Source organism: Peromyscus maniculatus, chromosome 8, assembly GCF_049852395.1.
Source record: "Peromyscus maniculatus bairdii isolate BWxNUB_F1_BW_parent chromosome 8, HU_Pman_BW_mat_3.1, whole genome shotgun sequence".
Classification (NCBI taxonomy): domain Eukaryota; kingdom Metazoa; phylum Chordata; class Mammalia; order Rodentia; family Cricetidae; genus Peromyscus; species Peromyscus maniculatus.
In genome coordinates, this window is record NC_134859.1 from 103,204,535 (window position 1) to 103,228,751 (window position 24,217).

Below are 24,217 nucleotides of genomic sequence, written 5' to 3' on the forward strand. Positions count from 1 at the left end.
AGTGGAGCCGCCGCCAAGCCTGAGGGTTGGGCCAGCACCTGCCCACTCCTGTGGCTCAGCACATCCCCTTCACTTCCCGCCTTCCACCTAGAAACTGGTTCTGTCCCAGTACCATTCCTGTTCAGTCCTGGAGCCTCACAGCCACAGAGGTCTGGGTCTGCGAGTTCAGAAGCTACCCACGTGGTAGGGGTCCCCCCTTAAGTTGAAGAGCGTGGCTGCCTGGGCTGCAGCTGCAGGGGCACCAGAAAGGCCCCCCCCCCATCACCCGCCCTCAACTGGGGCGTGGCTCATGAGACGAGCTGCCAGAGTGAGATGAGGAATGTGCCTTTTGCTTTAATGTCTATTAAATAAGTTGGCAGGAGAAACAAACCAAGTTGTGGGGGTTAGAATTCTGCAAAGAGCCCAGTCCTACCCCTGTGTGCTCAAGCTGTGCTCTTACTAGGACTGGGGGGCTTCTCCCCAGAACCAGGACTACAAAGCAGAGGCTGGCTGGACAGAGGAGGAACAACACCAGGCTCCTCCTCCTCGGTGTCTCTGTAGCCCAAGCACTCCCTTCTCTGTGTTCTCTTCAGAAAAGGCCCTGGCCCGTCCGCCATCGGCTGTGGACGACCCTTCATGCTCAGGACAGCTGGCCTAGAAGGCCAACCAGGCAGCAGCCATTGTTCAGTATGAGCTCAGAACAAGTCTTGTTGGGAGAGGCGCCTCCAGGGCAGACCTTCGGCCCCTCCTGCCCTCACAGCTATCTGTCTTCGATCCTCATACAGTGGAACAGGTTACAGAAGAGCTCGTACCAGAAGAACATGAAGCCCGTGGAGAGGGCAGCCTTCAGCAGGCTGGGCGACAGGCCCTTGAAGAAGCCCTTGGTGCCTTCATCGTGGAGCACCTGCTTGGTGAGGTCCAGGAGGCCCCTGTAGCTCCGCACCTGGGAAGAGGAAGGTGTAGGCTGAGGAGGGAAATGGTCATTAAAACAGGGAGTCACCTGGCTCAACACAGCTCCCAGTAACTGCTCCCTGGATGAATGAGGGGTGGAATTCTTCATCCCTGGGCACATGGGATAGGTCGGGCTTAACTAAGCTAGAGAGGGCTCTTCCTGGCGAGGGGAACGAGGTGAAGACTCCGAGTGGTCCTAGGGGGGTGAGGCTGTTGCTGTGGTCAGGGCCAGGGGGATGGCGGAGGCAAAGCTGACGACAAGGAGCTGAAAGACAGGAAGATCAGGCCCCCGAGGAGACCTACCTGTTCTCCCTTCCCATTAAGGAATCAGGGATTATTGATTTTTTTTTTTTCCTAGGCACATCCCTAAGGGATGAGATTCTAAAGATCAGTGTGGATCAGACTCGGGCTGGCCAGCAGACCAGGTTCCAGGCTTTGTCGCTATTGGGAATTACCACGATCATGATGGTCTTGGTGTTAAGTGCTCCAAGGAGGTAGCCACTGCCATCGAGTGGCCATCATCTTGGCCGAGCTTTCCACTGTCCCTGTGCAGAGGCTACTGGGGAACAGGACTGGCCAACCCCACACTGTTCTGTGCAGGGTGACAGGCCGCTGTGGCTCTGTGTCGCTAAGTCTCAGCCCTGCCTCCAGAGGCACTGGCATTGACTCTGCTCCTGTGCCCAAGAAGCTGCTGCCAATGGCCAGTACTGTTGCTTGCTACCCATCAGCCAGGGGCCGCAATGCCACCCGGGGCAACTTTGCCAAGGCCACCTTTGATGCCATCTCCAAGACCTACAGGTACCTGACCGCAGGCCTCTGGAAAGAGACTGTGTTCACCAACTCTCCTTATCAAGAATTCACTGACCATCTTGTGAAAACTCACAGCAGAGCCTCTGTTCAGGGGACCCAGGCTTAACAGGCTTAAGCCGTGGCCACCACATAAGGTTTTTGTTTGTTTGTTTGTTTGTTTGTTTGTTTTTTTTTTAAAGATTTATTTATTATGCATACAGTATCCTGCCCTCGTGTATGCCTGCAGGCCAAAAGAGGGCACCAGATCCCATTATAGATGGTTGTGAGCCACCATGTGGTTGCTGGGAATTGAATTCAGGACCTCTGGAAGAATAGCCAGTGCTCTTAACCTCTGAGCCATCTCGCCAGCCCTACATAAGGTTTTTATACAAGAAAAATAAAGTGAATTAATTCTGACTAAAAAAAAGGGGTGGGGGGACAGACGGTGGTGAAGCCTTTAATCCCAGCACTCTGTGGATCTCTGAGTTCGAAGCCAGCCTGGTCTACAGAGCTAGTTCCAGGACAGCTAGAGCCACACAGAAACCCTGTCTCCAAAAACAAAACAAAAAAAGAAAACTACAGAAGACAAAGGGGGAGGGGTCACTGCTGCTGGCTGCTCACGTCCAATGACAGCACTGATCTGAGCGCTCGGCACAGGATGGCTTACCTGACCAAAGGCAGACCGGGCATGCTCGAACCCTCCCACCTGCAGGCGCTTCTTGAAGAGGTCCAGGGGATATGTGAGGGTCTTGCTAATGACTCCAGACCCACAGCCACAAAGTAGGTTTTTCAGGTTCCCTGAGCCACAGAAAGAGAAATGCAGCTGAAGGTCCATGGCATGACAGGGACAGGAGAGTGTTGGTGTCTTAAAGCACTGGCTGCTCTTCCAGAAAAACCAAGTTCTGTTCCCAGCACCCACATCAGGCCACTCACAACTGCTTGGAACTACAACTCCAGGGAACAGTTCAGCTGCCTTGAGTACCCTACACACACACATGCACACACACAAACACATGCACGCACGCACGCACGCACGCACGCACGCACGCACGCACGCACGCGCACACACACGCACACGCACACACGCATGGCATACACACATGCAGACACATAAATAATAAAACCAGAGCTGGAGAGATGGCTCAGCAGTTAAGGGTACTCGCTGCTTTTCCAGTGGCCCTGGATTTCATTCCCAGCACCTCATGGAGGCTCACAACTGCTGGTAACTCCAGTTCCAGGGGATCCAATGAGTTCTTCTTGTCTCCAAGGGTATCAGGCATACACATGGTACACAGACACTCATAAAATAATTAAGAATTTAAAAATAAATCTTAAAAAAATATGAAATAAAAATATCAGAATTGGGCATGCTTTTAATCCCAGCACTTCGGAGGCAGAAGCAAGTGGATCTCTGTGAGTTCTAGACCAGCCTGGTCTATAGAGCAAGTTCTAGGATGGCCAGAGCTGTTTGTTACACAGACAAACCCTGTCTCAAAACCAAAAAAAAAAAAAAAAAAGTCATCAGACTTAATACTCTACCACTAACCTGAACCCCATGAGCAATTCTTGCTTCTCAAAAGGGAACATGACCACTGCCAGAGGCAGACACAGCCATTGAAGCAAGAGTGACAACAGACAGACACATTAGCCAGCTGGTCTCACCTGGAGACACAGAACCTGTGAGTCCCTAGATGGAAACAGTGCATCCCCTCCCCACCAAACAATGAAACCACAAAAGCGATGGATGATAGATAGATAGATAGATAGATAGATAGATAGATAGATAGATAGATAGATAGACAGATAGATAGATAGATGAATACATGAATAAATGAATAAATGCAATTTGTAAGTTGGGCTTCTGACAAAAAAAATGAAAACCAGGAAGAACTATTCCCAGGAAAGACACTTGCTCCCAGAAGTGTAGGGGTGAGTGTGTAAGAGCTGGAAGAAGTGTCCTCTAAAGTACAAGACTCACATGTTCTGCCAGCTAGACCACAGAGCCAGATGCTCCGGACAGGAAAACCAGCGCCTTCAAGACTCACAGAAGCCGTGGCCCAGGCTAGGCTGGGGGCATCTCACCTGTTTGCTTTCTATCTGGCGGGAGGACCCAGTCGTAGGCACGCTTCAAGGACCGGTAGCAGGAGAACTGCAGGCCCGCGTAGGGGAAGATGGCGATCACGGTGGGAAGCAAGCCTTTGTAGAAGACCAAGGGGCCCTCGGTCCTGTACATGGTCGACACAGCCTCCCGCAGGTTGTTATAGATCTGCACACGTACATGCACAGTATGAGTGAGCTGTGTGAGGGGTTTCAGCCCAAATGCATCCTTTTCTTCTCATCTAAAACCCAGCTGCCAGGAGTGTAACTTTTCCACTTCAGTCTAGGAAAACTAAGGATAAAGGTAAGTGGGGGCTGGGTGTGGTGGCACACGTGTAATCCTAGCACTTGACAGGTGGAGGCAGGAAGATCAGGAGTTCAAAGTCAGCCTGGACTACATATCCTTTTCAAGGCCAGCCTGGGCTGAATGAGACCCTATCTCTAAACAAAATAAAAATTCAACAGGGCAGTGGGGTGCGGTGGCACACACCATCGTCCAAGCACTTAGCAAATGGAGGCAGGAGGATCAAGATTCGAGGACAGGGACTGGAGAGAGGGCTCAGAGGTTAAGAGCACTGGCTGCTATGCCAGAGGATCCAGGTTTGGGTCCCAGCATCACCAAAGTAGCTAACAACTGTAACTCCAGTTCCAGGGTATCCAACACCCTCTTCCGGCCCCCGAGAACACTGCATGTACACAGTGCATGGGCATAAATGTAGGCAAAACACCTGTACACATAAAGACAAATAAAGCTTAAAAAAAAAAAAGTTTGAGGCCAGTTGGGCATAGCTGGGCAGAGGCAGGCAGATCTCTCCGAGTTCAAGGCCAGCCTGGGCTACATATCAAGTTCCAAGACAGCCAGGGATATATAACAAGACCTTGTCTCCAAAAAAAAAAAAAAAAAAAAAAAAGCTTGAGGTCAGCTTGAGCAACATAGGGAGACCCTGTCTCCAAAACAAACAAAAGGGTGTGGCTTTCTGACAACTTACTTCCCAGAAATTTCCATGATTGTTACTTCTTCTTGAGTATATAAACAGATGTGCCCCAGGACTAGAGAACTGTGTCAGCAAATAGGAGTACGTTCTGTTCTTGCAAAGGACCCAGGTTCAGTTCCCAGCACCCATATGGTGGCAGTTCCAGAGGATCCCATGCCCTCTCCTGGGTATGTAGGCACTGCATACATATAGTACACAGACATATGTGGTGATGTATTGTGTCCCCCACTAGATTAGACATAGAGGCCAGACAGCGGTGGCAAACACCCTTAATCCCAGCATTCCGGAGGCAGAGATCCATCTGGATCTCTGTGAGTTCAAAGACACACTGGAAACAGAGCCAGGCATGGTGGCACACAACTTTAATCCCAGAATTTGAGACCTCATATCTCTTGCTTGGGAAAGACACATGCCTTTAATCCCAGGAAGTGATGGCAGGAAGCAGAAAGGTATATAAGGCGTGAGGACCAGGAACTAGAGGCTTTTAGGCTTTTAAGCTTTTAGCTTTTAGCTTTTAACAGCAGTTCAGCTGAGATCCATTCGGGTAAGGACTCTGAAGCTTTCAGTCTGAGAATTCGTGGAAACACGACTGGATAAGGAGTTGTCGAGGTGAGGTTGGCTGGTTCTGTCTCTCTGATCTCTCAGAATTCACCCCAATATCTGGCACAGGGTTTTATATTAATAAGACCATTTAGCAATTCATCTTACATATACACGCAGGCAAGACACCCATACACATAAAATAAATATTTAAAAGTAAATGTCCAGGCCAAGTGGTGATGGCACATGCCTTTAATCCCAGCACCCGGGAGGCAGAACCACGTGGATCTCTGAGTTCGAGGCCAGCCTGGCCTACAGAGCAAGATCCAGGACAGGCACCAAAACTACACAAAGAAACCCTGTCTTGAAAAACCAAAAAAAAAAAGTAAATGTCCAAAGATTCCCAGCAACATCCTGAACATCCTATGGACTGCAAAAGAGCCACCTGAACTTGGGAGGCCACTGGACCACCCTCCAGAGAAAGCCACTTGCAACAACAAAGACTGCCCAGGTCTCCCAGGGAACTCACAACAACACAGAGTAGACGGTTCATCTCAAAGCTCCTTCCCAGGAAGGCGGGGAGTAGGGTGAAGAGCAGAAAATGCCCCAGAGGCTAGCAGCAGGTCTCTGGGCGCGGGTTCCAGTGCAGGGCACGGAAAAGGGCCTGTTGGAGAATTCTGCAGTCCCTGCTCTTTTGGGAGGTGAGGAAAACAGCTTAGCTTCAGCGTGGGGCCTTCTGTGTCAGTGACTCTGTTTCTCAGCTCTGCGGGGCCAGAGCAGGTTAGCCCAGAACAATACCCTCCTGCACCGGTCGGCAGAGGTAAAGCTCATCTCCTTCCTTAATACCGCTGCACTTCCTTCTCTCACCAGAGGCTGGCAGGTAACAGGAGGGCACGGGCAAAGTTGGGCTGTCGTCAGCCACCTTCCCTCTAGCCCAGGAGCCACCACACTGCGGAGACCTCATCCCCCACTTCTCCACAGGCCGGTCACCCCAGCCTCCAATTCCCCAGTGAATTATCACACACTTGACCCTTGTGCCCCATTCTTTTCTTCCAGACTATTCCTACGGGACTTTGCTCTTTGCAGCCAAAATAGCATCAGAATGTTTTCCAACCAGGTTCCCCACCCTGAGGGACACAAAGGCCAGGCAAAACCAAAACCTAAACAAAATGTCCCAACCAATGTGTCCATAAGGATGGATAGAGACACACACATACTGACTGGTATTTCTAAAAGAATTTTTACTTTTTTTAGTTTTTTTGAGACAGGGTTTCTCTGAGTAGCTTTGGAGCCTTTCCTGGAACTCACAGAGATCCGCCTGGCTCTGTCTCCCGAGTGCTGGGATCAAAGGTGTGCGCCACCACCGCCCGGCTGAATTTTCACATCTTTAATTTTATGTGTACGGATACTGTGCTGGCTAGTCTTACGTCTATTCCACACACAAGCTAGATCTGAAAGGAGGGAAACTCGATTGAGAAAGGCTGCCATGAGAGCCAGCTGTGAGGCATTTTCTTAATTAGTGATTGATGGGGAGGGCCCAGCCCATTGTGGGTGGTGCCATGCCTGGGCTGGTGGTCCAGGGTACTATAAGAAAGCAGGCTGAGCAGGTCAGGGGAAGCAAGCCAGTAAGAAGAACCCACCCATGGCTTCTGCATCAGCTCCTGCCCTGCTTGAGTTTCTGTCCTGACTTCCTTCGATGATGAACAGTGATAAGAAGTGTAAGTCAAGTGAACCCTTGCCTCCCCAAGTTGCTTTTTGGTCATGGTGTTTCATCACAGCAACATCACCCCTGACGAAGACAAGCGTTTTGCCTGTAGGCATGTTTACACATGTCTCATATGAAGTAACAGCAGAGGACAGAAAACCCAGAGACTAGAGTTACAGATTCTTGTGAGATCCCTTGGGGTGCTGGGAACTGAACCCCGGCCAGCTGGAAAAGCAGCCCGTGCTCTTAACCACTGAGCCATCTCTCCAGTCACTGTGTTTATTTCCTGTGTGGGGGCCTGTGCATACTTTGTGCACATGTGGTAGAGGACAAAATTCGGGAGTTGGTTCTCTCTTAATATGTGGGTTCCAGCACTCGGGAGGCAGAGGCAGTCGGATCTCCGTGAGTTCGAGGCCAGCCTGGGCTACAGAGTGAGTTCAGGAAAGGCGCAAAGCTACACAGAGAAATCCTGTCTCGAAAAACAAAAAAAAAAAAAAGGTGGGTTCCAGAGATCAAACTCAGGTCATTAGGGTGGCAGCAAGTGTCTTTACCCACCAAGTCATCCTGTCAGCTCTGTTTATTTTTGAGACTCTCACTACATTGCTGAGGTGGTGCCGGGCGTTGGTGGCGCACGCCTTTAATCCCAGCACTCGGGAGGCAGAGCCAGGCGGATCTCTGTGAGTTCGAGGCCAGCCTGGGCTACCAAGTGAGCTCCAGGAAAGGCGCAAAGCTACACAGAGAAACCCTGTCTCGAAAAACAAAAAAAACAAAAAACAAAAAAAAAAAAAAAAAAAAAAAAACATTGCTGAGGTGGCCTCAAACCCCTGACCTCAGTCAACCTTCCCATTTTAGCCTCCATGTACTAGGACTGTAGCAACGTGTGTGGCTGCCGCTGTCTTTTTCCTTTTGTGGCTGTGTTTTGGGTTTGCTAGTGTGTATGTGTTTGGGGGTATGTAGGTTTTGTTTTTTGTCTTTTGAGATAGGACCTCACTCTGTAGTCCAGGCTGGCCTTGAACTCCCATGGATCCTCCTGTCTCCAACCAGGACTATAGGCTTGGGCCTTGAGCCTGCCTATTTTTTTTTTTAAAGCAGGATTTTTTTTTCTCTTGCTTTAAAAAAAAGTTTTATTTTATGCGTGTATTAGGGTCTGTTCTGCATGTATGTATGTGGACTGCATGCCTGCCTGGTGCCTACAGAGGCCAGAAGAGGGTGTCAGATTCTCTAGACCTGGAGTTAAAGCTAGCTGTGGAGTTAAAGATGTGGGTGCTGGGAACCAAACCTGGGTCCTCTGCAAGAGCTCTTAACCCCTGAGTTGTCTCTCCAGCCTCTAATGATGCTGCCCTTAAATGCATCCAGGAAGCAGACTGGACCAGGAGGTCAAACTTGTGACGGATCTAGAATCATCTAGACACATGCCTGGGTGTGCCCTCGAGGCACGATCATCCGGTTAGTTAAGGTGGGAAGACCCACACTAAAAGTAGCCGGCACCATCCATGGGCTTGAGTCTGGACTGTACAAAAAGGAGAAAGCCAGCTGAGCACAAGCAATCACTCTCTGCTTCCTGACTCCAGCCGCAGTGTGACCGGCTGCCTCCAGCTCCTGTCAACAGGATTCTCCACCATGACGGACGGCACCCTGCAACTGTGAGCCAAAATAAGCACTTTGTTCCTTAAGTCGCTTTGTCAGAGTGTCTCATCACTGCGAGGAGAAGAGTCACTGGGCCGTAAGGCTTGTCCACTGTTTTTAAGTCCTTCCTGAGACTGATTCACCTATGCCAACTCCTTCAACACGTTCCTGCAGGAAACCCTCAGGATATGATGGCCAAAAGTTCCTGTGTCCCAATTCCCCCAGATGCCTGCCTCATTCAGCCCGCTGCCGGATACTTATTTGTTCTGTTTTGCCCCGTGGGCTCAGTCTCCCCAGGAAGTCTACGAGCTCCGGGAGAAATGGACACAAACCACCAAACTGCAGAAGGAGTGCAGATTACTGACAGAGCCTCACAAACTGGCTGTTGTGCTGATAATGAAAGGCGCCCCAGCTCTGCGTCCTGAAGGGACAAGAGCCCCAACTCCTGTGCTCCCACCTCCCCCAGGCTCCCCATCTGGCCCTGATTGCTCACCTTGGGCTCCCCCTGAGCTGCGAGGCGGGTACGCAGGACATCCACAGGATGCACAGCAAGGGTGGCTGTGCCGGCAGACAGGCCGCCACATACAAAGTGTGCTGAGAACTGGTGAGTTTCATACAAGTTGGCTCTGTGGAGCAGTTCAGTCAGCTCTTCAAATGACAGAAACTGCAAAAGCAAGTGGAAAGGCACTGAGGACAAGCTGCAGAAATGGTCCCCCAGAAGAAGAAGCTTGTCACTCTGTGTACGCAGTTGCCTTACCCAAACGGACAGAGTAGAAAGAAAGAATAACCCAGGTGCCATTTCCTATCCACTTGAGTCAAGCCAAGTATCCAAAAAGTTAAGAAAGGGGCTGGAAAGATGGCTCAGTAACTAAGAGCAGGTGTGAACTGCTCTTGCAGAATTCAATTCCAAGTTCCTACATCTGGCAGCTCCTCACCACTGCCTGTACCTCCAGCTCCAGGGGATCTGATGCCTCTGTAGGAACCAGCACTCATGTGCAAATACATATAACTTAAAAATCTTTTAAAAAGGGGGCTGGAGAGATGGCTCAGAGGTTAAGAACACTGGCTGCTCTTCCAGAAGTCCTGAGTTCAATTCCCAGCAAACATGGTGGTTCACAACCATCTGTAATGAGATCTGGTGCCCTCTTCTGGCCTGCAGGGATAAATGCAGACAGAACACTGTATACATAATAAATAAGTCTTAAAAAAAAAAGATATGGAGCAGGCTTGGAGATCTTAGTCCAGTTGGAGATCACTAGCCTAGCACAAGGCCCTGGGTTCCATCTCCTACATCATCTAAAAAAAGAAAAAAAAAGGTGCTAGGGAAATACCTTAGCTGGTAAAGTGTTTCTGTGCAAGCACAGGACCTGAGTTTGAGCTCCAGCACCCACATAAAAGCAGGGTGCAACAGTGCATGCCTGTAATCCCCAAGCTAGGGGCCTGCAGGGACAGCTTGCTGATCTGCCAGTCTAACCAAGTTAGTGAGCTCCAGGTTTAGGGAGAGACTGAGGAAGACACATCTCTGGCCTACATATATACACATGCATACAGACATGAACACAGATGGACACATGTACATACAAACACAGAGATAGACAGACAGACAGACAGAGAAACACATACAGAGAGATCTGTTTTGTTTTATTATTACTTTCTGAGCTGGTGCCTCCTCACTATGAAGGCCTGGCTAGCCTGGAACTTGCTATATAGACCACGACGGCCTTGAATTTATGATGCTCCTTCAGTCCCTGAGTGCTAGCATTACAGGTATGTATCATAGCTGGGCAGTGGTGGCGCACGCCTTTAATCCCAGCACTTGGGAGGCAGAGGCAGGCGGATCTTTGTGAGTTCGAGGCCAGCCTGGTCTACAGAGCGAGATCCAGGAAAGGCACAAAGCTACACAGAGAAACCCTGTCTTGAAAAACAAACAAACAAACAAACAAACAAACAAACAAACAAAAACAGGTATGTGTCATGCCATGCTCAAAAGATGCAGAAACTCCTTTCATTTAACGACTTTTCTGCAACCTAAGAAAAGCTAGCCATTATCTGACCTGCGGCAGAGGACCCCACACCACAGCTGAATCACTCACGTCTGCTGACACCACAGGCCCTCATACCATAGCCTCCCCCATCACCTCCAGCCAGCCAGATTTCCTGAGACTACCACGTTGCTGCATTTCCTCCACATGGTGCATCAGAGAAGGACACGGGTCAACACAGGCATGCCAAGCTGGCAGGGCTGGACTGGAACAGAATGTGAGAGGGTTGGAAGAGCAGCCAGGGACCACTCTGACACTGGCTACATGAGGAGGATCCTGCTCTGCCGCTCTCTCTTGCATTTACTCATTTGTGCTCTGCAAGGACCAAAGCCAGGACTTCGCATGCACAAGCTTGCTAAGGTGGTGCTTCGTGCTCTGCCCCCACACTGGCCGCCCCTCTGCCAGTGCTCTCCCACCACGCTGGCCGCCCCTCTGCCACGGTCCCACGAATGACCTTAGCTGACTAACCACATAAGCATTCTCAGCCACGGCTTTCTCTTCTGTAGAGTCAGAAAGACAACAGCATCTACCTCGCAGGACGACTGTGGGGGCCGGGCCCACAGTCTGAGACAGTGTCACTCCGGCCAAACCTTACCAAGCACACCATGAAAACGCTGGTGCTGGACTCAAGCAGGAAGTGCTGCGAAGGGAGAAGCCTGTGTGTCCGTCCCCCCATCATGGGCAGCCCGAGGTCCCTCCCGGCACCCGTCCTGCACTGCTGGCGGCACCTGCTCTCATCCCTCTCCTGCACCAGTGAGACCCAACTGAGCACTGCGGTGAAGGCGCTATTCCGAAAACGGATGAGTCAGGGGTAAAGCGGCCTGCAGCCAAGCCTCGGGACCTGGGTTTGAATCCCGGGAGCCTAATCAAGCATAGCACTGCACGCCTTTAATCTGAGAACGTGGGAGGCAGAAGCAGTGGATCTCTGTGAGTTCTAGGTGAACCTGTTCTACATTGAGAGTTTCAGAACAGACAGGGCCACATAGAGAGAACCTGCCTACAAACAAAACAAACAAACAAACAAACAAACAAACAAACAAAAAACAAACCCTAGTGAACCCCAGGACCCACATGGCAGAGGAGAGACCTGACTCCTGCAAATTGTCCTCTGACCTGGACACCTTGGCAGAAATTGTATAGCAAGCACATCTCCCCTTTGTTTATTTCTCTGAAGAAATAAACAAAACGTAATTTGAAATTTAAACCAGAGAAATGGAGGTATTCCTCAGTATTAGCGGGGACAGAGTCAGGAGAAGGGGAGGAGAACAGGATGTGGGGAGGGAAGGCCTGAGGTGTGGCTAACTGATGATGTCTTCACGCAGTCAGAGCAGGTTTCCCGGGAAGGCAATGGGGTAGGGTGGGGACTGCCACCAAAGGCAACGTCCTTACTTGTCACCCTTTCTCTGCTCCATGGAGCAGTGTGACCACAGGGACCTGACCGGGTCCCCCGCTACCTACTTGGACTGCTCCATAGCCTATGGACAGAATCTGGGCTGGAACGTGTCCTTTCCAGAACGCCGTTGGGCCCTCCTCCTGCAGAATCTGCTTGATCGCCTGGAAGATTCCGTGGTATTTGGCGTTGGGGTCACTTGGACACAGGCGTTCAATCTGAAGCTGGGGATTAAAGTGTAAAAGGTCAGGGCGGTGGGGGAGGGGGAGTGGCAAAGGGAAACTGAAGGAAACGAACCCTTCACCTGACAAAATTCCAAGTTTTAGGACCCACCTTTGCAAGGACGAGACCCGCCTTTGCAAGGACGAGACCCGCCTTTGCAAGGACGAAGCCTGCTTGTTCCCTGGCCCGTTGTCACGTGGAGACGAGGGGAAAGGTACCTGGAAACGGATCTTGATGACGTCCAAGGGGCTGATCAAGGCACGAGTGACAAATCCAGACACCGATCCTGCCACCGCCACCTCCAACTTGGAGTTATTCCTGCCATCTGCTTTGGCATCATAGCCGACCATCCCTGCCGCTAGTCCATCCAACGTCCATGAGTATCGAGCTGAGTGTAAGAGTCACAGGGTAAAGCCGAGTTCCTTCCGGCTCTGCTCGGACACCACCTCCGCGCAGCAGCCCTCTCTGCCCACATACGGCACTGGCCTTTGTAGCCTTATTCCTACAGGATATGGTTTCGTGTCCTCCTGATTAGAATGTAAGCTCACAGAGCCGGGCGGGGTGGTGCACACCTTTAGTCCCAGCATTTGGGAGGCAGAGGCAGGTGGATCTCTCAGTTCCAGGCCAGCCTGGTGTATAAATCGAGTTCCAGGACAACCAGGACTACACACACAGAAACCCTGTCTCGAAAACAAAAACAAAACAAAACAAACAAAAAGAATGCAAGCCAGTGGAAACATAGCCTTGGTCTCAACTTTATACCTTCCACATCCAGTGACAGAAAAAGATCCATCTAAACCACGGATGGTGGCTCAGGAGTTAAAAGCACTTTCTGCTTAGTCATGGATACTGGAATCCAGATCTCAGTGCACACATTAGATGGTTCATAAATACCTGTAATTCCAGTTCCAAAGAGATTTAATGCCCTCTTTGGTCCTCTGAGGGTTCCTGCACTCATGTACACACATCTACCCCCCCCCCAACACACTCATAATTTTAAAAAAACCTCATAATTAAAAATAAAATTAGGGCTGGAGAGATGGCCTAGAGATTAAGAACACTTGTTACTCTTGCAGAGGACCTGGGTTCAATTCCCAGCACCAACACTGCAGCTCACAACTGTCTGTAACTCCAATTCTGGGTCATCCTACACCTTCTTTACCTCCACAGGCACCAGGCATGCTGGTGATGCACATATAAGCATGCATGTGAGCAAAACATTCAAACACATGAAATAAGTAAGTCTAAAAATTTTAATTAAATTATAGATATATTACTAGTCTCCAACAAGCTACCACTGTCCAAAATTCCTACCCAGTGCCCTCTTTGCCTTTTCTTCCATTGTAATCCACCCGGCACTTGAGAGACAGAGGCAGGAGGATCACTGCAAATTCAAAGTCAGCCAGGTCTACAGAGCAAATTCCAGGCAGGCAAAACCACAAAACCGAACCTTCCTGTGGTGGTCTGAATGAAAATGGCCCCTATAGGTCCATAGGGAGCGGCATTATTGGGAGGTGTGGCCTTGTTGGAGTAAGTGAGGTCTCGTTGGAAAAAGTGTGTCACTGGGGATGGACTTTGAGGTTTCAGAACCACAAGCCAGGCCCAGTGTCACTCTCCGTTACTGCTGCCTGCCAGTCAAGATACAGAATTCTTGCTAGGCAGCTGTGGTGCACACCTTTAATCCCAGGACTGGGAGGCAGAACCAGCTGGATCTCTGTGAGTTCAAGCCCATCCTGGTCTACAGAGAGCCAGGAAAGGCACCAAAACTACACAGAGAAACCCTGTCTCAAAAAACCAGAAAAAAAAAAAAAAAAAAAAAAAAAAAAGAGAATTCTTGGCTCCTTCTCCAGCACCATGTCTGCCTGCGTGCTGCCATGGACGACACCTCTGAACCTATACGCCAGCCCCAATTAAATGTTTTCCTTTATAAGAATTGCTGTGGCTGGGCCCAGCACTTGGGAGGCAGAGCCAGGCGGATCTCTGTGAGTTCAAGGCCAGCCTGGTCTAGAGAGCAAGATCCAAGACAGGCACCAAAATTACACAGAGAAACCCTGTCTCAAAAAAAAAAGGGGGGGGGGAGGTTGCTGTGACAGTGGTGGCACACACCTTTAATGCCAGCGCTCAGGAGGCAGAGGCAGGTGATCTATGAGTACAAGGCCAGCCTGGTCTACACAGTGAGTTCTACAACAGCCAGGGCCACACAGAGAAACCTTGTCTTGAAAAACAAAACAACAACAACAACAAAGAGTTGCTATGGTCATGAAGTTTCTTCACAGCAAAAGAACTTTAACTAAGACATCCCCAAAACAAACAAAACACCTAAATATAAACTGATTTCAGAAAGGCCACTGGAATTACCCCACAGCTTGAACATGCAGAGTAACTAGGTCGTCCATCACTGGCCACCCGATGACAACTTCCACTCCTCCATTCTGACTTCTATTTTCCCTCTCTAGTGCACCCTGGCACCTCTCCCAGAAGGCTGGGAGAATCGGGTTAAACAAGGGCAGAGGACGAAGCCACTAAACCCTCTCAGGGGTGACGGGGCCTGCTCAGTCCTCAACAGTTTCAAGTTTCTTGCAGTCTAGGAGGGAAAGAAGAGAAAGCCAAGTGGCAGGTGTCCTGGCTCGGTGTCCACAGAAGCTGAGGAGGCAGCCAGTCTATCTGGAAGCCCAGGCTGTAACTGCACGATTCAAACCAAGCAGAGGGTGGGAGAGGCTATTGTGTCTGGATTTCAAGAAATAAGCAGTTCTACACTGCTGGATACAGCTCCAGAAACCTGGGTTCTAGCTACTAGAGAGACTGACACAGAAGGACCACAGTGTGAGGCCTAGCCTGGACTGCATAATGTGACCATGTCTTAACATAAAAAGTAAAAGGAAGCCAGGCGGTGCACGCCTTTAATCCTGGTACTCTGGAGGCAGAGGCAGGCTGATCTCTGAGATTGAGTCTGAGGCCAGCCTGGTCTACAGTACAGTACTAGCTCCAGGACAGCCAAGGCTACACAGAGAAACCCTGTCTCAAAAAAAAAAACAAAAAAGGAAAGCTGGGGTTCACACTTACAATCCCAGAATGTGGGAGGCAAAGGCAAGAGGATTAGGAGCCAGCCTGGGCTACATAAGATCTCAGCCCAAGAAACCCAGACAAAGAGCAAAGTGCAAGCATGTGCAAGACCCTGGGCTTCATTCCCTAGCACTACGAGGGTCGGGTGTGTGTGTCTGCTATATAGCTCAGGGGTAGAGTGCCTTGTCTGCACAAAGCTCTGAGTTTAAAATCTCATTACCACCAAAAATAAAAGCCTGGAGCCATAGCGATGGCTTCGTGGGTGAGGGCACCTGTTGCCCAGCCTAAGCCCTGAGCTCCATCCCTGGGACCCACATGATGGAAGGAGAGGACCGACCCCAGAAAGTTGTCTCTGACCTTTACACGCTCTTTGTGGTGTGTGTGTGACGGTACATACATACACACGTGCGCATATGTATGTACGTACGTACGTACGTACGTATGTACACACACACACACACACACTCTAATATAAATAAATAAATAAATAAATAAATAAATAAATAAATAAATAAATAAATAAATATAAACAAAGTAAAACCTATGTTCAAGTTCTGTCTCTCCCATAGACCAGGGGCAGCTTTTCAAATTCCAACTGAAGTCATGGCTCAGTGGTTAAGAGCACTGACTGTTGCTCTTACTGAGGACTTAGGTTTGATTCCCAGTATCCACATGAAGGCTCATAGCTGTCTGTAATTCCAGGCTCTGAGGATCTGAACCACTCTTCTGGCCTCCTCCTGCACCAGGCATGCATGCGGTGAAATACAGGCAGCAAATGCTTATTCACACAAAAATGAAATTAAATAAAATACCAACTGTTTTCCACTGTGGAACGTGGGAGATGATGTTCGACCTGCCTGGCCCAGATTGCTGATCAGATTAAGTGACAAATTTTGAAAACAAGTAAGTCATACACACCTGAAAAGCTTTTGAAATGTTTGTTTTCTAGAAAAGAAAACCACAAAGATGCAAACATGTCAAAAATCAGGACTGAAAAGTATTACAGTTGGTAAAGCACCCTGGGCTCGGTCCCCACAGGAAGCACAAACCAGCATGGTGGAGCCTGTAACACTTGGGAATTGGAGGCAGGAGACACAAGAGTTCAAGGTCATCCTTGAGAACATAGCAAGTTCAAGTGTAGCCTGAGTTACCCTGTCCCAAACCAACAACAAAAATAAACAAAGGGAAAAATTAATCTCCTGCCCATTCAAAATCTTTTGGCACCAATAACCGTGATATCTCAACAGATTTTAAAAATCGATTGTGTAATATAAATAATGCAGGACTGAGACAGGCCGGCTGCTGACCTGAGTGGCAGTGCATGGGGTGCAAGCGAATTTCTTCACCCTGCACCTTTACTGTGTCAGACTCCACTGCCGGGTGGACAGGTGTCCTTCGGTGAAACCCAGAGCCCACGTGTTCAGGTGAGGCGCTCTGCAGATGGCCCCGTGTTGGTACCCTGTCCAGGCGAACCGCGGGGAGGGCTTTTCCGGGAGTCCTGAGCAGTGGACAACCCCACGTTGCCTGAGGTGCTGGTGGTGGTGGTGGTGGTGGTGTGTGTGTAGCGGGGACGGGGGGAATTCGCCTTCCGTGTCCCTGAAGATGCTCCTGGGGTCAGGTGTAACACGTGAGCATTCGTCCCTGCCCCGCGTGGACACCTGTCCTTCCGTATTCCCTGTGTTCCGACTCAGGAAGCGGGGGTACCAGTTCCCCCGTCCCAGGGGAGAGCAAAGCCGGAGGACACTCACCTGAGGCGGCAGGTCCGCAGGTCCGCAGGGCTCTACAAGCTCAGTTCTCCCTCAGTGTAGCCCAACAGCAAAACTTAACTGCACTTGCCAGTAACTGATGGGCTGCTGGGCCAATCACGGCGCAGCTTCTGGCCGCCTATGGCCCAATCGATGCATGTCGGAGGGACCGTCAAATGTTACCCTCGAGATATCTCTGGGTAATGTAGTCTTCCGCTATCAAGCCCCTCCCCCAGAGAAGCAGCGAAGAGCCTCCTGGGAGATGTAGTCCTGCTGCGCGTGCGTCGTCTCAACTTCGGAAGGAAGAGGATGGAAGAGCAGGCTTTTACGACTTTCTGGGCGGTCTCTCTCAGGGGCAGGATCCTCTGAAGTCCGCGGAGGACGTGGAATTAGGTCTCGCTGAACTTGACCCACCTTTCTTCAAATCGGTGTAGTCTCAGAATCCGTATAATCTAAATTTGGAGAAGATGGAGGGAAGCCTGGCATTACTAGCCCGGAGGGCCGGGGTTGGGTCGAGGTTCTAGATGGGTTCTTGGGATGAGAGCCTTTTGTGGGGGCTGTATCCCTGCCGTTTATCACACAGCCAGGCGAGGTGGCTTGGGCACCGGAAGGAAAATGGAGAGTTCAACGTTATCCCCTGCCACAGAGTTCAAGGCCAGCCCACGTAAGACCTGGTCCCCAAAAAAACAAACAAAATTTGTATCCCAACTGAGACCTAAGTCATTTGTTCTGACTAGTTAATGTATCCTTCCTTGCATGTTTGTTGTTGTTCCTCCTCCTCCTCCTTCTCCTCCTCCTTCTTTTTTGGTTTTAAGAGACAGGGTTTCTCTGGGTAGTCCATGCTGTCCTGGAACTTACTCAGTAGATCAGGCTGGCCTCGAACTCAGATCCACCTGCCTCTTTCTCCCGAGTGCTGGGAATAAAGGCCTGTGCCACCACCGCTTTGCTAATTTTATTTATTTATTTATTTTTGATAGGTTCTCATGGATGACCCATAACTCCTGATCTTCCTTTCTCCACATCTGGTCTGATCCTCCATACCTGGCCTAGAAATTTTTAATTTTATTGAAGTCTAGTTGTGTTCCTTGGGTTGGGGGAGTGGATCATGCCTAGCCAAAGATTCATAAAGATTTTCCCAAAGCAGGCCTGCTGCCGTCTTTCTATGATCCCAGCACTCAGAAACAGAAGAACCTGAAGGTCAGGGCCAGTTCCAGTTTGGCCCATATAACTAACCGTGTGGCAAAACCTTTCAGCCCTGCTATGTTTTCTAATGCATGTACATGGATTGGAGTTCTGCCCCAACCCCAGGATTTAGATGTTAATTCTTTCAGCATGTGGAATATTGGTATTGCTGAAGAGTCCATTTCTCTCCATGTACCTCCTTTTCCACCTCTGTTGAAATAGTCGTTTGCATGTGTGTACACTTTGACTCTGCTCTCTTCACACGCACACACCTGAACAGGTGCCACTTTTCTTGGGCCTGTAACCCAGTCCTAATTTTTGCATATTTGCAATCTGGTCATTTAAGTTCAATATATTTAGTAAATCCAGTCATGTGAAAAGATAAACCAGAAAAATAACAGTTCCCGTCAGCTTGGGGAAGTGAAGCCCTGAGTGACCTCATCACGCCCTAAACAGAACCATTAAGAGTTCTGGACTTCCCCCGCCTCTTCAGAGGGAGTAAATGTCTCGGTTGGGGCTGGTGTCTCACAGCTGGGCTGCTTTGGTAGGGGAACTGGGCCCCAGCAATCTGCCGTCAGTACGAGCTTGGTGGAAGGGGGCTGCTGTGTATCTTTGGCTTCAGTCTCTCCATCCATCCAGATGAAGAAGGTAGACTTCAGGGTATCCAAGCTACAGATCCATGAGTCAAAACAAAACAAAAACACCCAGAAAACCAAACCAAACCAAAAACATGACTGTCGGTCTAAGCTGATACAGAATCACTTGGAAACTTTTTTTTTTTTAAAGAATTGTTTTATTTGTAATTAGGTATACTAGGGGAGCAGGTTACTGAGTGAGGTAACCCAAACCCAGAAAGACAGTCATGGTATTTACTCACTCATAAGTGGATTCTAGATATAAAATAAAGAACAATCAGACCACAACCCATAGAACCATGGAGGCTATATATATATATAGCATGGAGGTCCCTAGGACAACTGTGGCTTATAATAAATTTCGGTTTTACTCAATTATTGAAAAAAAAAATAGCCAAACGAATGGAAACACATGAACTATGAACCAAAGGATGAGACCCTGTGAATAGGTGAGACAGTTGATTGGCTTGATCTGTTTGGGAGGCATCTAGGCAGTGGGACTGAGTCCTGTGCTCATTGCATGAGTTGGCTGTTTGAAACCTGGAGCTTATGCGGGGACACTTGGCTCAGTCTGGGAGGAAGGAACTGGACCTTGCTGGACTGAGTCTACCAGGTTGATTGCAGTCCTCGGGGGAGGCTTTTCCCTTCGAGGAGGTGGGAATGGGGGGTGGGCTGGGGGTAAGGGGAGGGGGTGGGAGGGGGGAGAACAGGGGAACCCGTGGCTGATATGTAGAACTGAATGGTATTGTAAAATAAAATAAAAGGAAAAAAAAAAAGAATTGTTTTATTTGTCAGGGGAGCAGGGAGGGTATGTGCATGTAGAATGCAGTTCCCATAGTGTCCAGAAGAGGGCATTGGATGTCTTGGAGCTGGAAATTGTGATTTGCCAGAGTAGGTACAAGAACAGAATGTAGGTCTGCAAGAGAAATACAAGCTGCTTTTTTTTTTTTTTTTTTTTTTTTAATGATTTTACTATTCTTATTTTATGTTTTGCCTGCATGCATGTCTGTGTGAGGGTGTCAGGTCCTCTGGGACTGGAGTTACAGACTGCTGTAAACTGCCACGTGGGTGCAGGGAACTGAACCCAGGACCTATGGAAGAGCAGCCAGTGGGCTTAACCGCTGAGCTATCTCTCCAGCTTCTGACTTTGTATTTGTTTTTGTTTTGGGACAGGTTCTCACTGTGTAGTCCTGGCTAGTCGGAGCTTGCTGTGAAGATCAGTTTAAACTCTGGCTTATGGTAATTCTTCTGCCATTGCTTTCTGAGTTCAGGGGTCGCAGGCTGCAGCTACCACACTTAGCTGTTTTCTTAGGAGTCAGAGACGGAGACCCTTGTTTTTCATGCTCCTTGCTCTCGTTCTTAAGTTCACCAAATAACTGCTTGAGGGTCTGTGCTGATCCACAGTCACTACTGTTTCAGACCCTGGGGTATAGCAGGTCCCTCCCTGCTGGAGCTTTCTGTCACTTAGTGAGGTACTTCTGAGTGGGGAGTGAACAGTGTCCACCTGTGTGGCTGGGGCACAGCTCAGGAGCTGAGCAAGCAACATCCCAGGTTGGATTCCAACCAAGGCAAACAAAGTCTTGTGTGGATGCCCCACCCAGTTTGTATGGCCAGTCACCAGTTGAATGTTAGGATATCTTGGTTGTTTCTAGGTTTCAGTATTTATGAATGAAAGTTCTGGGCTGAAGAGATGGTTCAGAGGGTAAAGTTATTTGCTATCAAGCCCGATGACCTGAGTTGGATTCCAGGGACCCACAGAGTGGAGGGAGAGAATGCAAGTTGACCTCAGACAGGACATGTGCACTGCAGCACACAGACACTTATAAATATAAAATTTTTAATTGTTGCCGGGTGGTCGTAGCGCACATCTTTAGTCCTAGCACTTGGGAGGCAGAGCCAGGCGAATCTCTGAGTTTGAGGCCAGCCTGGTCTACAAAGTGAGTTCAGGACAGGCTCCAAAGCTACAAGGAAAAATCCTGTCTTGAAAAACCAAAATAATAATAATAATAGTTGGGGTTGGGGATTTAGCTCAGTGGTAGAGTGCTTGCCTAGCAAGCGCAAGGCCCTGGGTTCGGTCCTCAGCTCTATTAAAAAATAATAATAATAATAATAGTTAATAAACTTTCACTTGGCCGGGTGCCTTTAATCCCAGCCCTCAGGAGACAGAGGCAGGCAGATCTCTGTGAGTTCGAGGCCAGCCCAGTCTACAAAGCAACTTCCAGGACAGCCAGAGCTGTTGCACAGAGAAACTATCTCGAAAAATAAATAAATCAATAAATAAAATAAACCTTCACTCACAAGCGCTTGCATGGTTGTGTATCCTAATTTTATTTTGTTTCAGACTTTGACATTTTTTACTGAGAAACCCATGAAAAAACCAACATGTCGGAATGTTCTAGAGGAAGTTCTCAGGGGCACCAGGGCAACACCAGAGGGTGCTTCTGACAGTTCCTTTTTTGTTATTTTCGGATTCACTCAGCACACGGCTCGAAACCCAGAAAACTTACAAAGCAAGAAAGGGGATTCACTGTCTAGTAGCATTCAAGAGCAGGTCTCCAGCAGTGACCTCACAGGGAAGTCAGGAGGTGTGTGGGGGAGAGGGGTCAGTGGTAAGGAGCCAGTGGGGAAGGGTTCCCAACTTGCTGGAGGGTGTCCCAGCTCCCAGAGTTCTGCTTTTTGGCTTCTGGTTCTCGGCTAGTTCAGCCTTTGTGGGTAACAGCACCTCGCCCGTCACCATTTTTGAGTCCCTGGAGCGTTTTTTGCTGCCTTTGAGAAGCAAGTCTCCACTCTGCGCCCACAGAGAGAAGGGAAGTGAGCCCTGCCCATTAGAAAGGGGGGGGGGCATTGTCCTCTTCCTCCACAACTTCTCCCCCATATCTCAAGACCTGCTTTGGGGTGTGCTCCTTGGGGACACAGAGAGATGGAGAAAAGAGGGCGGGCATGTAGCTTACTTGGTAGAGGGCTTGCTTAGCATGCGGAAGGCCCTGGGTTTGAGCCCAAGGTCTCATAAACCAGGGATGACGGCACAGGCCTGTAATCCTAGCGCTCGGGAGGTGGTAGAGACAGGAAGATCAGAAGTTCAGGGTCATCTTTGGCGACATAGCAAATAACACATTCGAGTCTAGCCGGGGAGAGGGCAGATGTTCAAAGGGTGAGATGGCTCAGTTGGTAAAGTTGGTAAAGGTGCTTGCTGTCCACCCTGACAGGACTCACTGACCTCCACACATGATCCATGGTGTGTGTGCGTCCATACAACATCACACACACACACACACACACACACACACACACACACACACCAGGGGAGGGCATGGCCTGGAAGTTCCTGAAACCTTAGTAGATCAGGAAATCATATTCTTCCTGAAACAAGGGATTTTCTCCTGGAGACATCTACCTTCTCTCCCCGGCCCCTCCATCAGTCTCTCATGTCGGCCCCTCCCCCATTCCCCTCGGCTGGGTCATCTGGACTTTTCTTGGCTTTCTAGCTGTGTACACACATCTGGAGAGCACCCCTGGTTACCGTTTCCGAGCAACACACTGTGCTTTCTTGCAGGGTCTGGCAAGGAAGCTGCAGAGGGGCTGGCTGATTGGCAGTGCCCTTTCTTCATTCAGCTTCGGGGGTGGGGGGTGGGGGGTGTCAGGCTCGATCTACTTGGATTTGAAAAAACCCTTTATCTATGCCTGTTAGTGGTGGAGCTCGTCTTTAATCCCAGCACTCGGGAGGCAGAGGCAGGTGGATCTCGGTGAGTTCCGAGGCCAGCCTGGTCTACAAAGTGAGTTCCAGGACAGCCAGGGCTACACAGAGAAACCCTGTCTCAAAAAAAGCAAGACAAACAAACAAATCAAAAAACTTTGTCTATTTATTATTTGAGACACGGCCTCACTCTGTAGCCCTGACTCCTAACTTTTGTTAATCCCCTTGCCTCTGCCTCTCCAGGGCCACATACCACCACACCCAACTTGAAATTTATTGATGGAATGAATGATTGATTGATTGGTTACTTATTTCTAGTGTGGAGGTCAGGGGACAATCTGCCAAAATCCTTTCTCTCTTTCTACTATATGGGTTCCAGGGATTGAATTCTCGTCTTTGGAAGGTAATAAGATGGCTCAGTGGGCAAAGATGCCTGTCCTGTATGTCTACATTCAAGAGGCTAAGGCAGGAGGATCTCAAGTTCAAGGCTAGCCTGGTCACATAGTGAGGTATTATATCAAACAAAAATCTGAATAAACAGTTGAAATGTGAAGTGTTTCATATGTTATGTATATGTTGAGCAGGGTCTGACGTAATAGAACCTAGAGGGGCCTTCAGTTCACTATGGAGCTGAGATGACCTTGAACTCTTGATTCATCTGCTTCCATTTCCCAAGGGCTGGACTATAAGTATGTACCACCATGTCCAGATTTTCTTTTTTCTTTCTTTCTTTTTTTTTCTTTTTTCTTTTTCTTTCTCTCTTTCTTTTTTTTCTTTTCTTTTCTTTTTTTTCTTTTTTTTTTTTTTTGAGACAGGGTCTCTCTATTACGTAGCTCTGGCTGTCCTGGAACTCATTATGTAGACCAGGCTGTCCTTGAACTCACAGAGATCCACTTGCCTCTGCCTTCTGAGGCTGGGATTAAAGGCGTGCGCCACCATACCTGGCCCATGCTCAGATACTTTTATTTATTTTGTCATCTGTGTGAGTGTTTGCCTGCATGTATGTCTGTGTAGCACATGTGTGCCTGGTCCCTGTGGAGCCAGAAGAAGGTGTCAGATCCCCTGGAACTGGAGTTATACATGGTTGTTAGCCTCTGTGTGGGTTCTGGGAATTGAACCCTCATCCTCCAGAAGTGCAGCCAGGGCTCTTAAGCCTTGAACTGTCTCCCCAGTCCATCAGCTGTCTTCTTAAAGATTTATTTTACACAAGTGAAATCAAAATAAGTAAATCTTTGGGCTGGAGTTACAGGTGGTTGTGACCGCCATGGGGAGGCTGGGATCTGAACCTGGGTCCTCTGCAAGAGCAGTCAGTGCTTAGTTGAGGATCCATGTCTCCAGCCCCAGATGGTATTTTTTAATGAAGTGTGTGCACAGTGGTGGTGGTGGGCTCTGTGCATGTGAATGCAGTGCGGTAAGTCCTGAAGCTGGAGTTACCAGCAGTGGTGTTAAACCGTATATGGATGCTGGGAACCAAATTCACATCCTGTGCAGGAGCAGCGCGGGGCTCTTAACGGTTGAGCCAGCTCTCCCCCCTTGTTTAATTTTTATTTATGTGTATGTGT

At 49.2% G+C, this 24,217-nt stretch overlaps 1 protein-coding gene and 1 long non-coding RNA gene across 3 annotated transcripts; one reads left to right on the top strand and one right to left on the bottom strand.

Moving 5' to 3' along the window:
- Positions 1-308: 308 nt before the first annotated feature.
- On the bottom strand, positions 309-17,377 carry Slc25a19 (solute carrier family 25 member 19). Of its 2 annotated transcripts, none has more exons than XM_006993628.4 (7): positions 17,148-17,377; positions 12,555-12,724; positions 12,183-12,338; positions 9,176-9,346; positions 3,802-3,985; positions 2,387-2,517; positions 309-922 (listed from the first exon to the last, which is right to left on the bottom strand). In XM_006993628.4, exons 2-7 carry the CDS (start codon positions 12,684-12,686, stop codon positions 740-742), a joined length of 957 nt encoding a protein of 318 aa, XP_006993690.1. In that variant the 5' UTR covers positions 12,687-12,724; positions 17,148-17,377; the 3' UTR covers positions 309-739. The 2 variants fall into 2 exon arrangements, with proteins under 2 accessions (XP_006993690.1, XP_015842611.1); XM_015987125.3 differs by lacking the exon at positions 17,148-17,377 and adding an exon at positions 16,707-16,841.
- A 95-nt stretch (positions 17,378-17,472) lies between these two features.
- Positions 17,473-18,260, top strand: LOC143267042 (uncharacterized). The gene is made up of 3 exons (XR_013041968.1): positions 17,473-17,537; positions 17,728-17,808; positions 18,122-18,260. It is a non-coding gene; the product is annotated as an uncharacterized LOC143267042 (long non-coding RNA).
- The last annotated feature ends 5,957 nt before the right edge of the window (positions 18,261-24,217 follow it).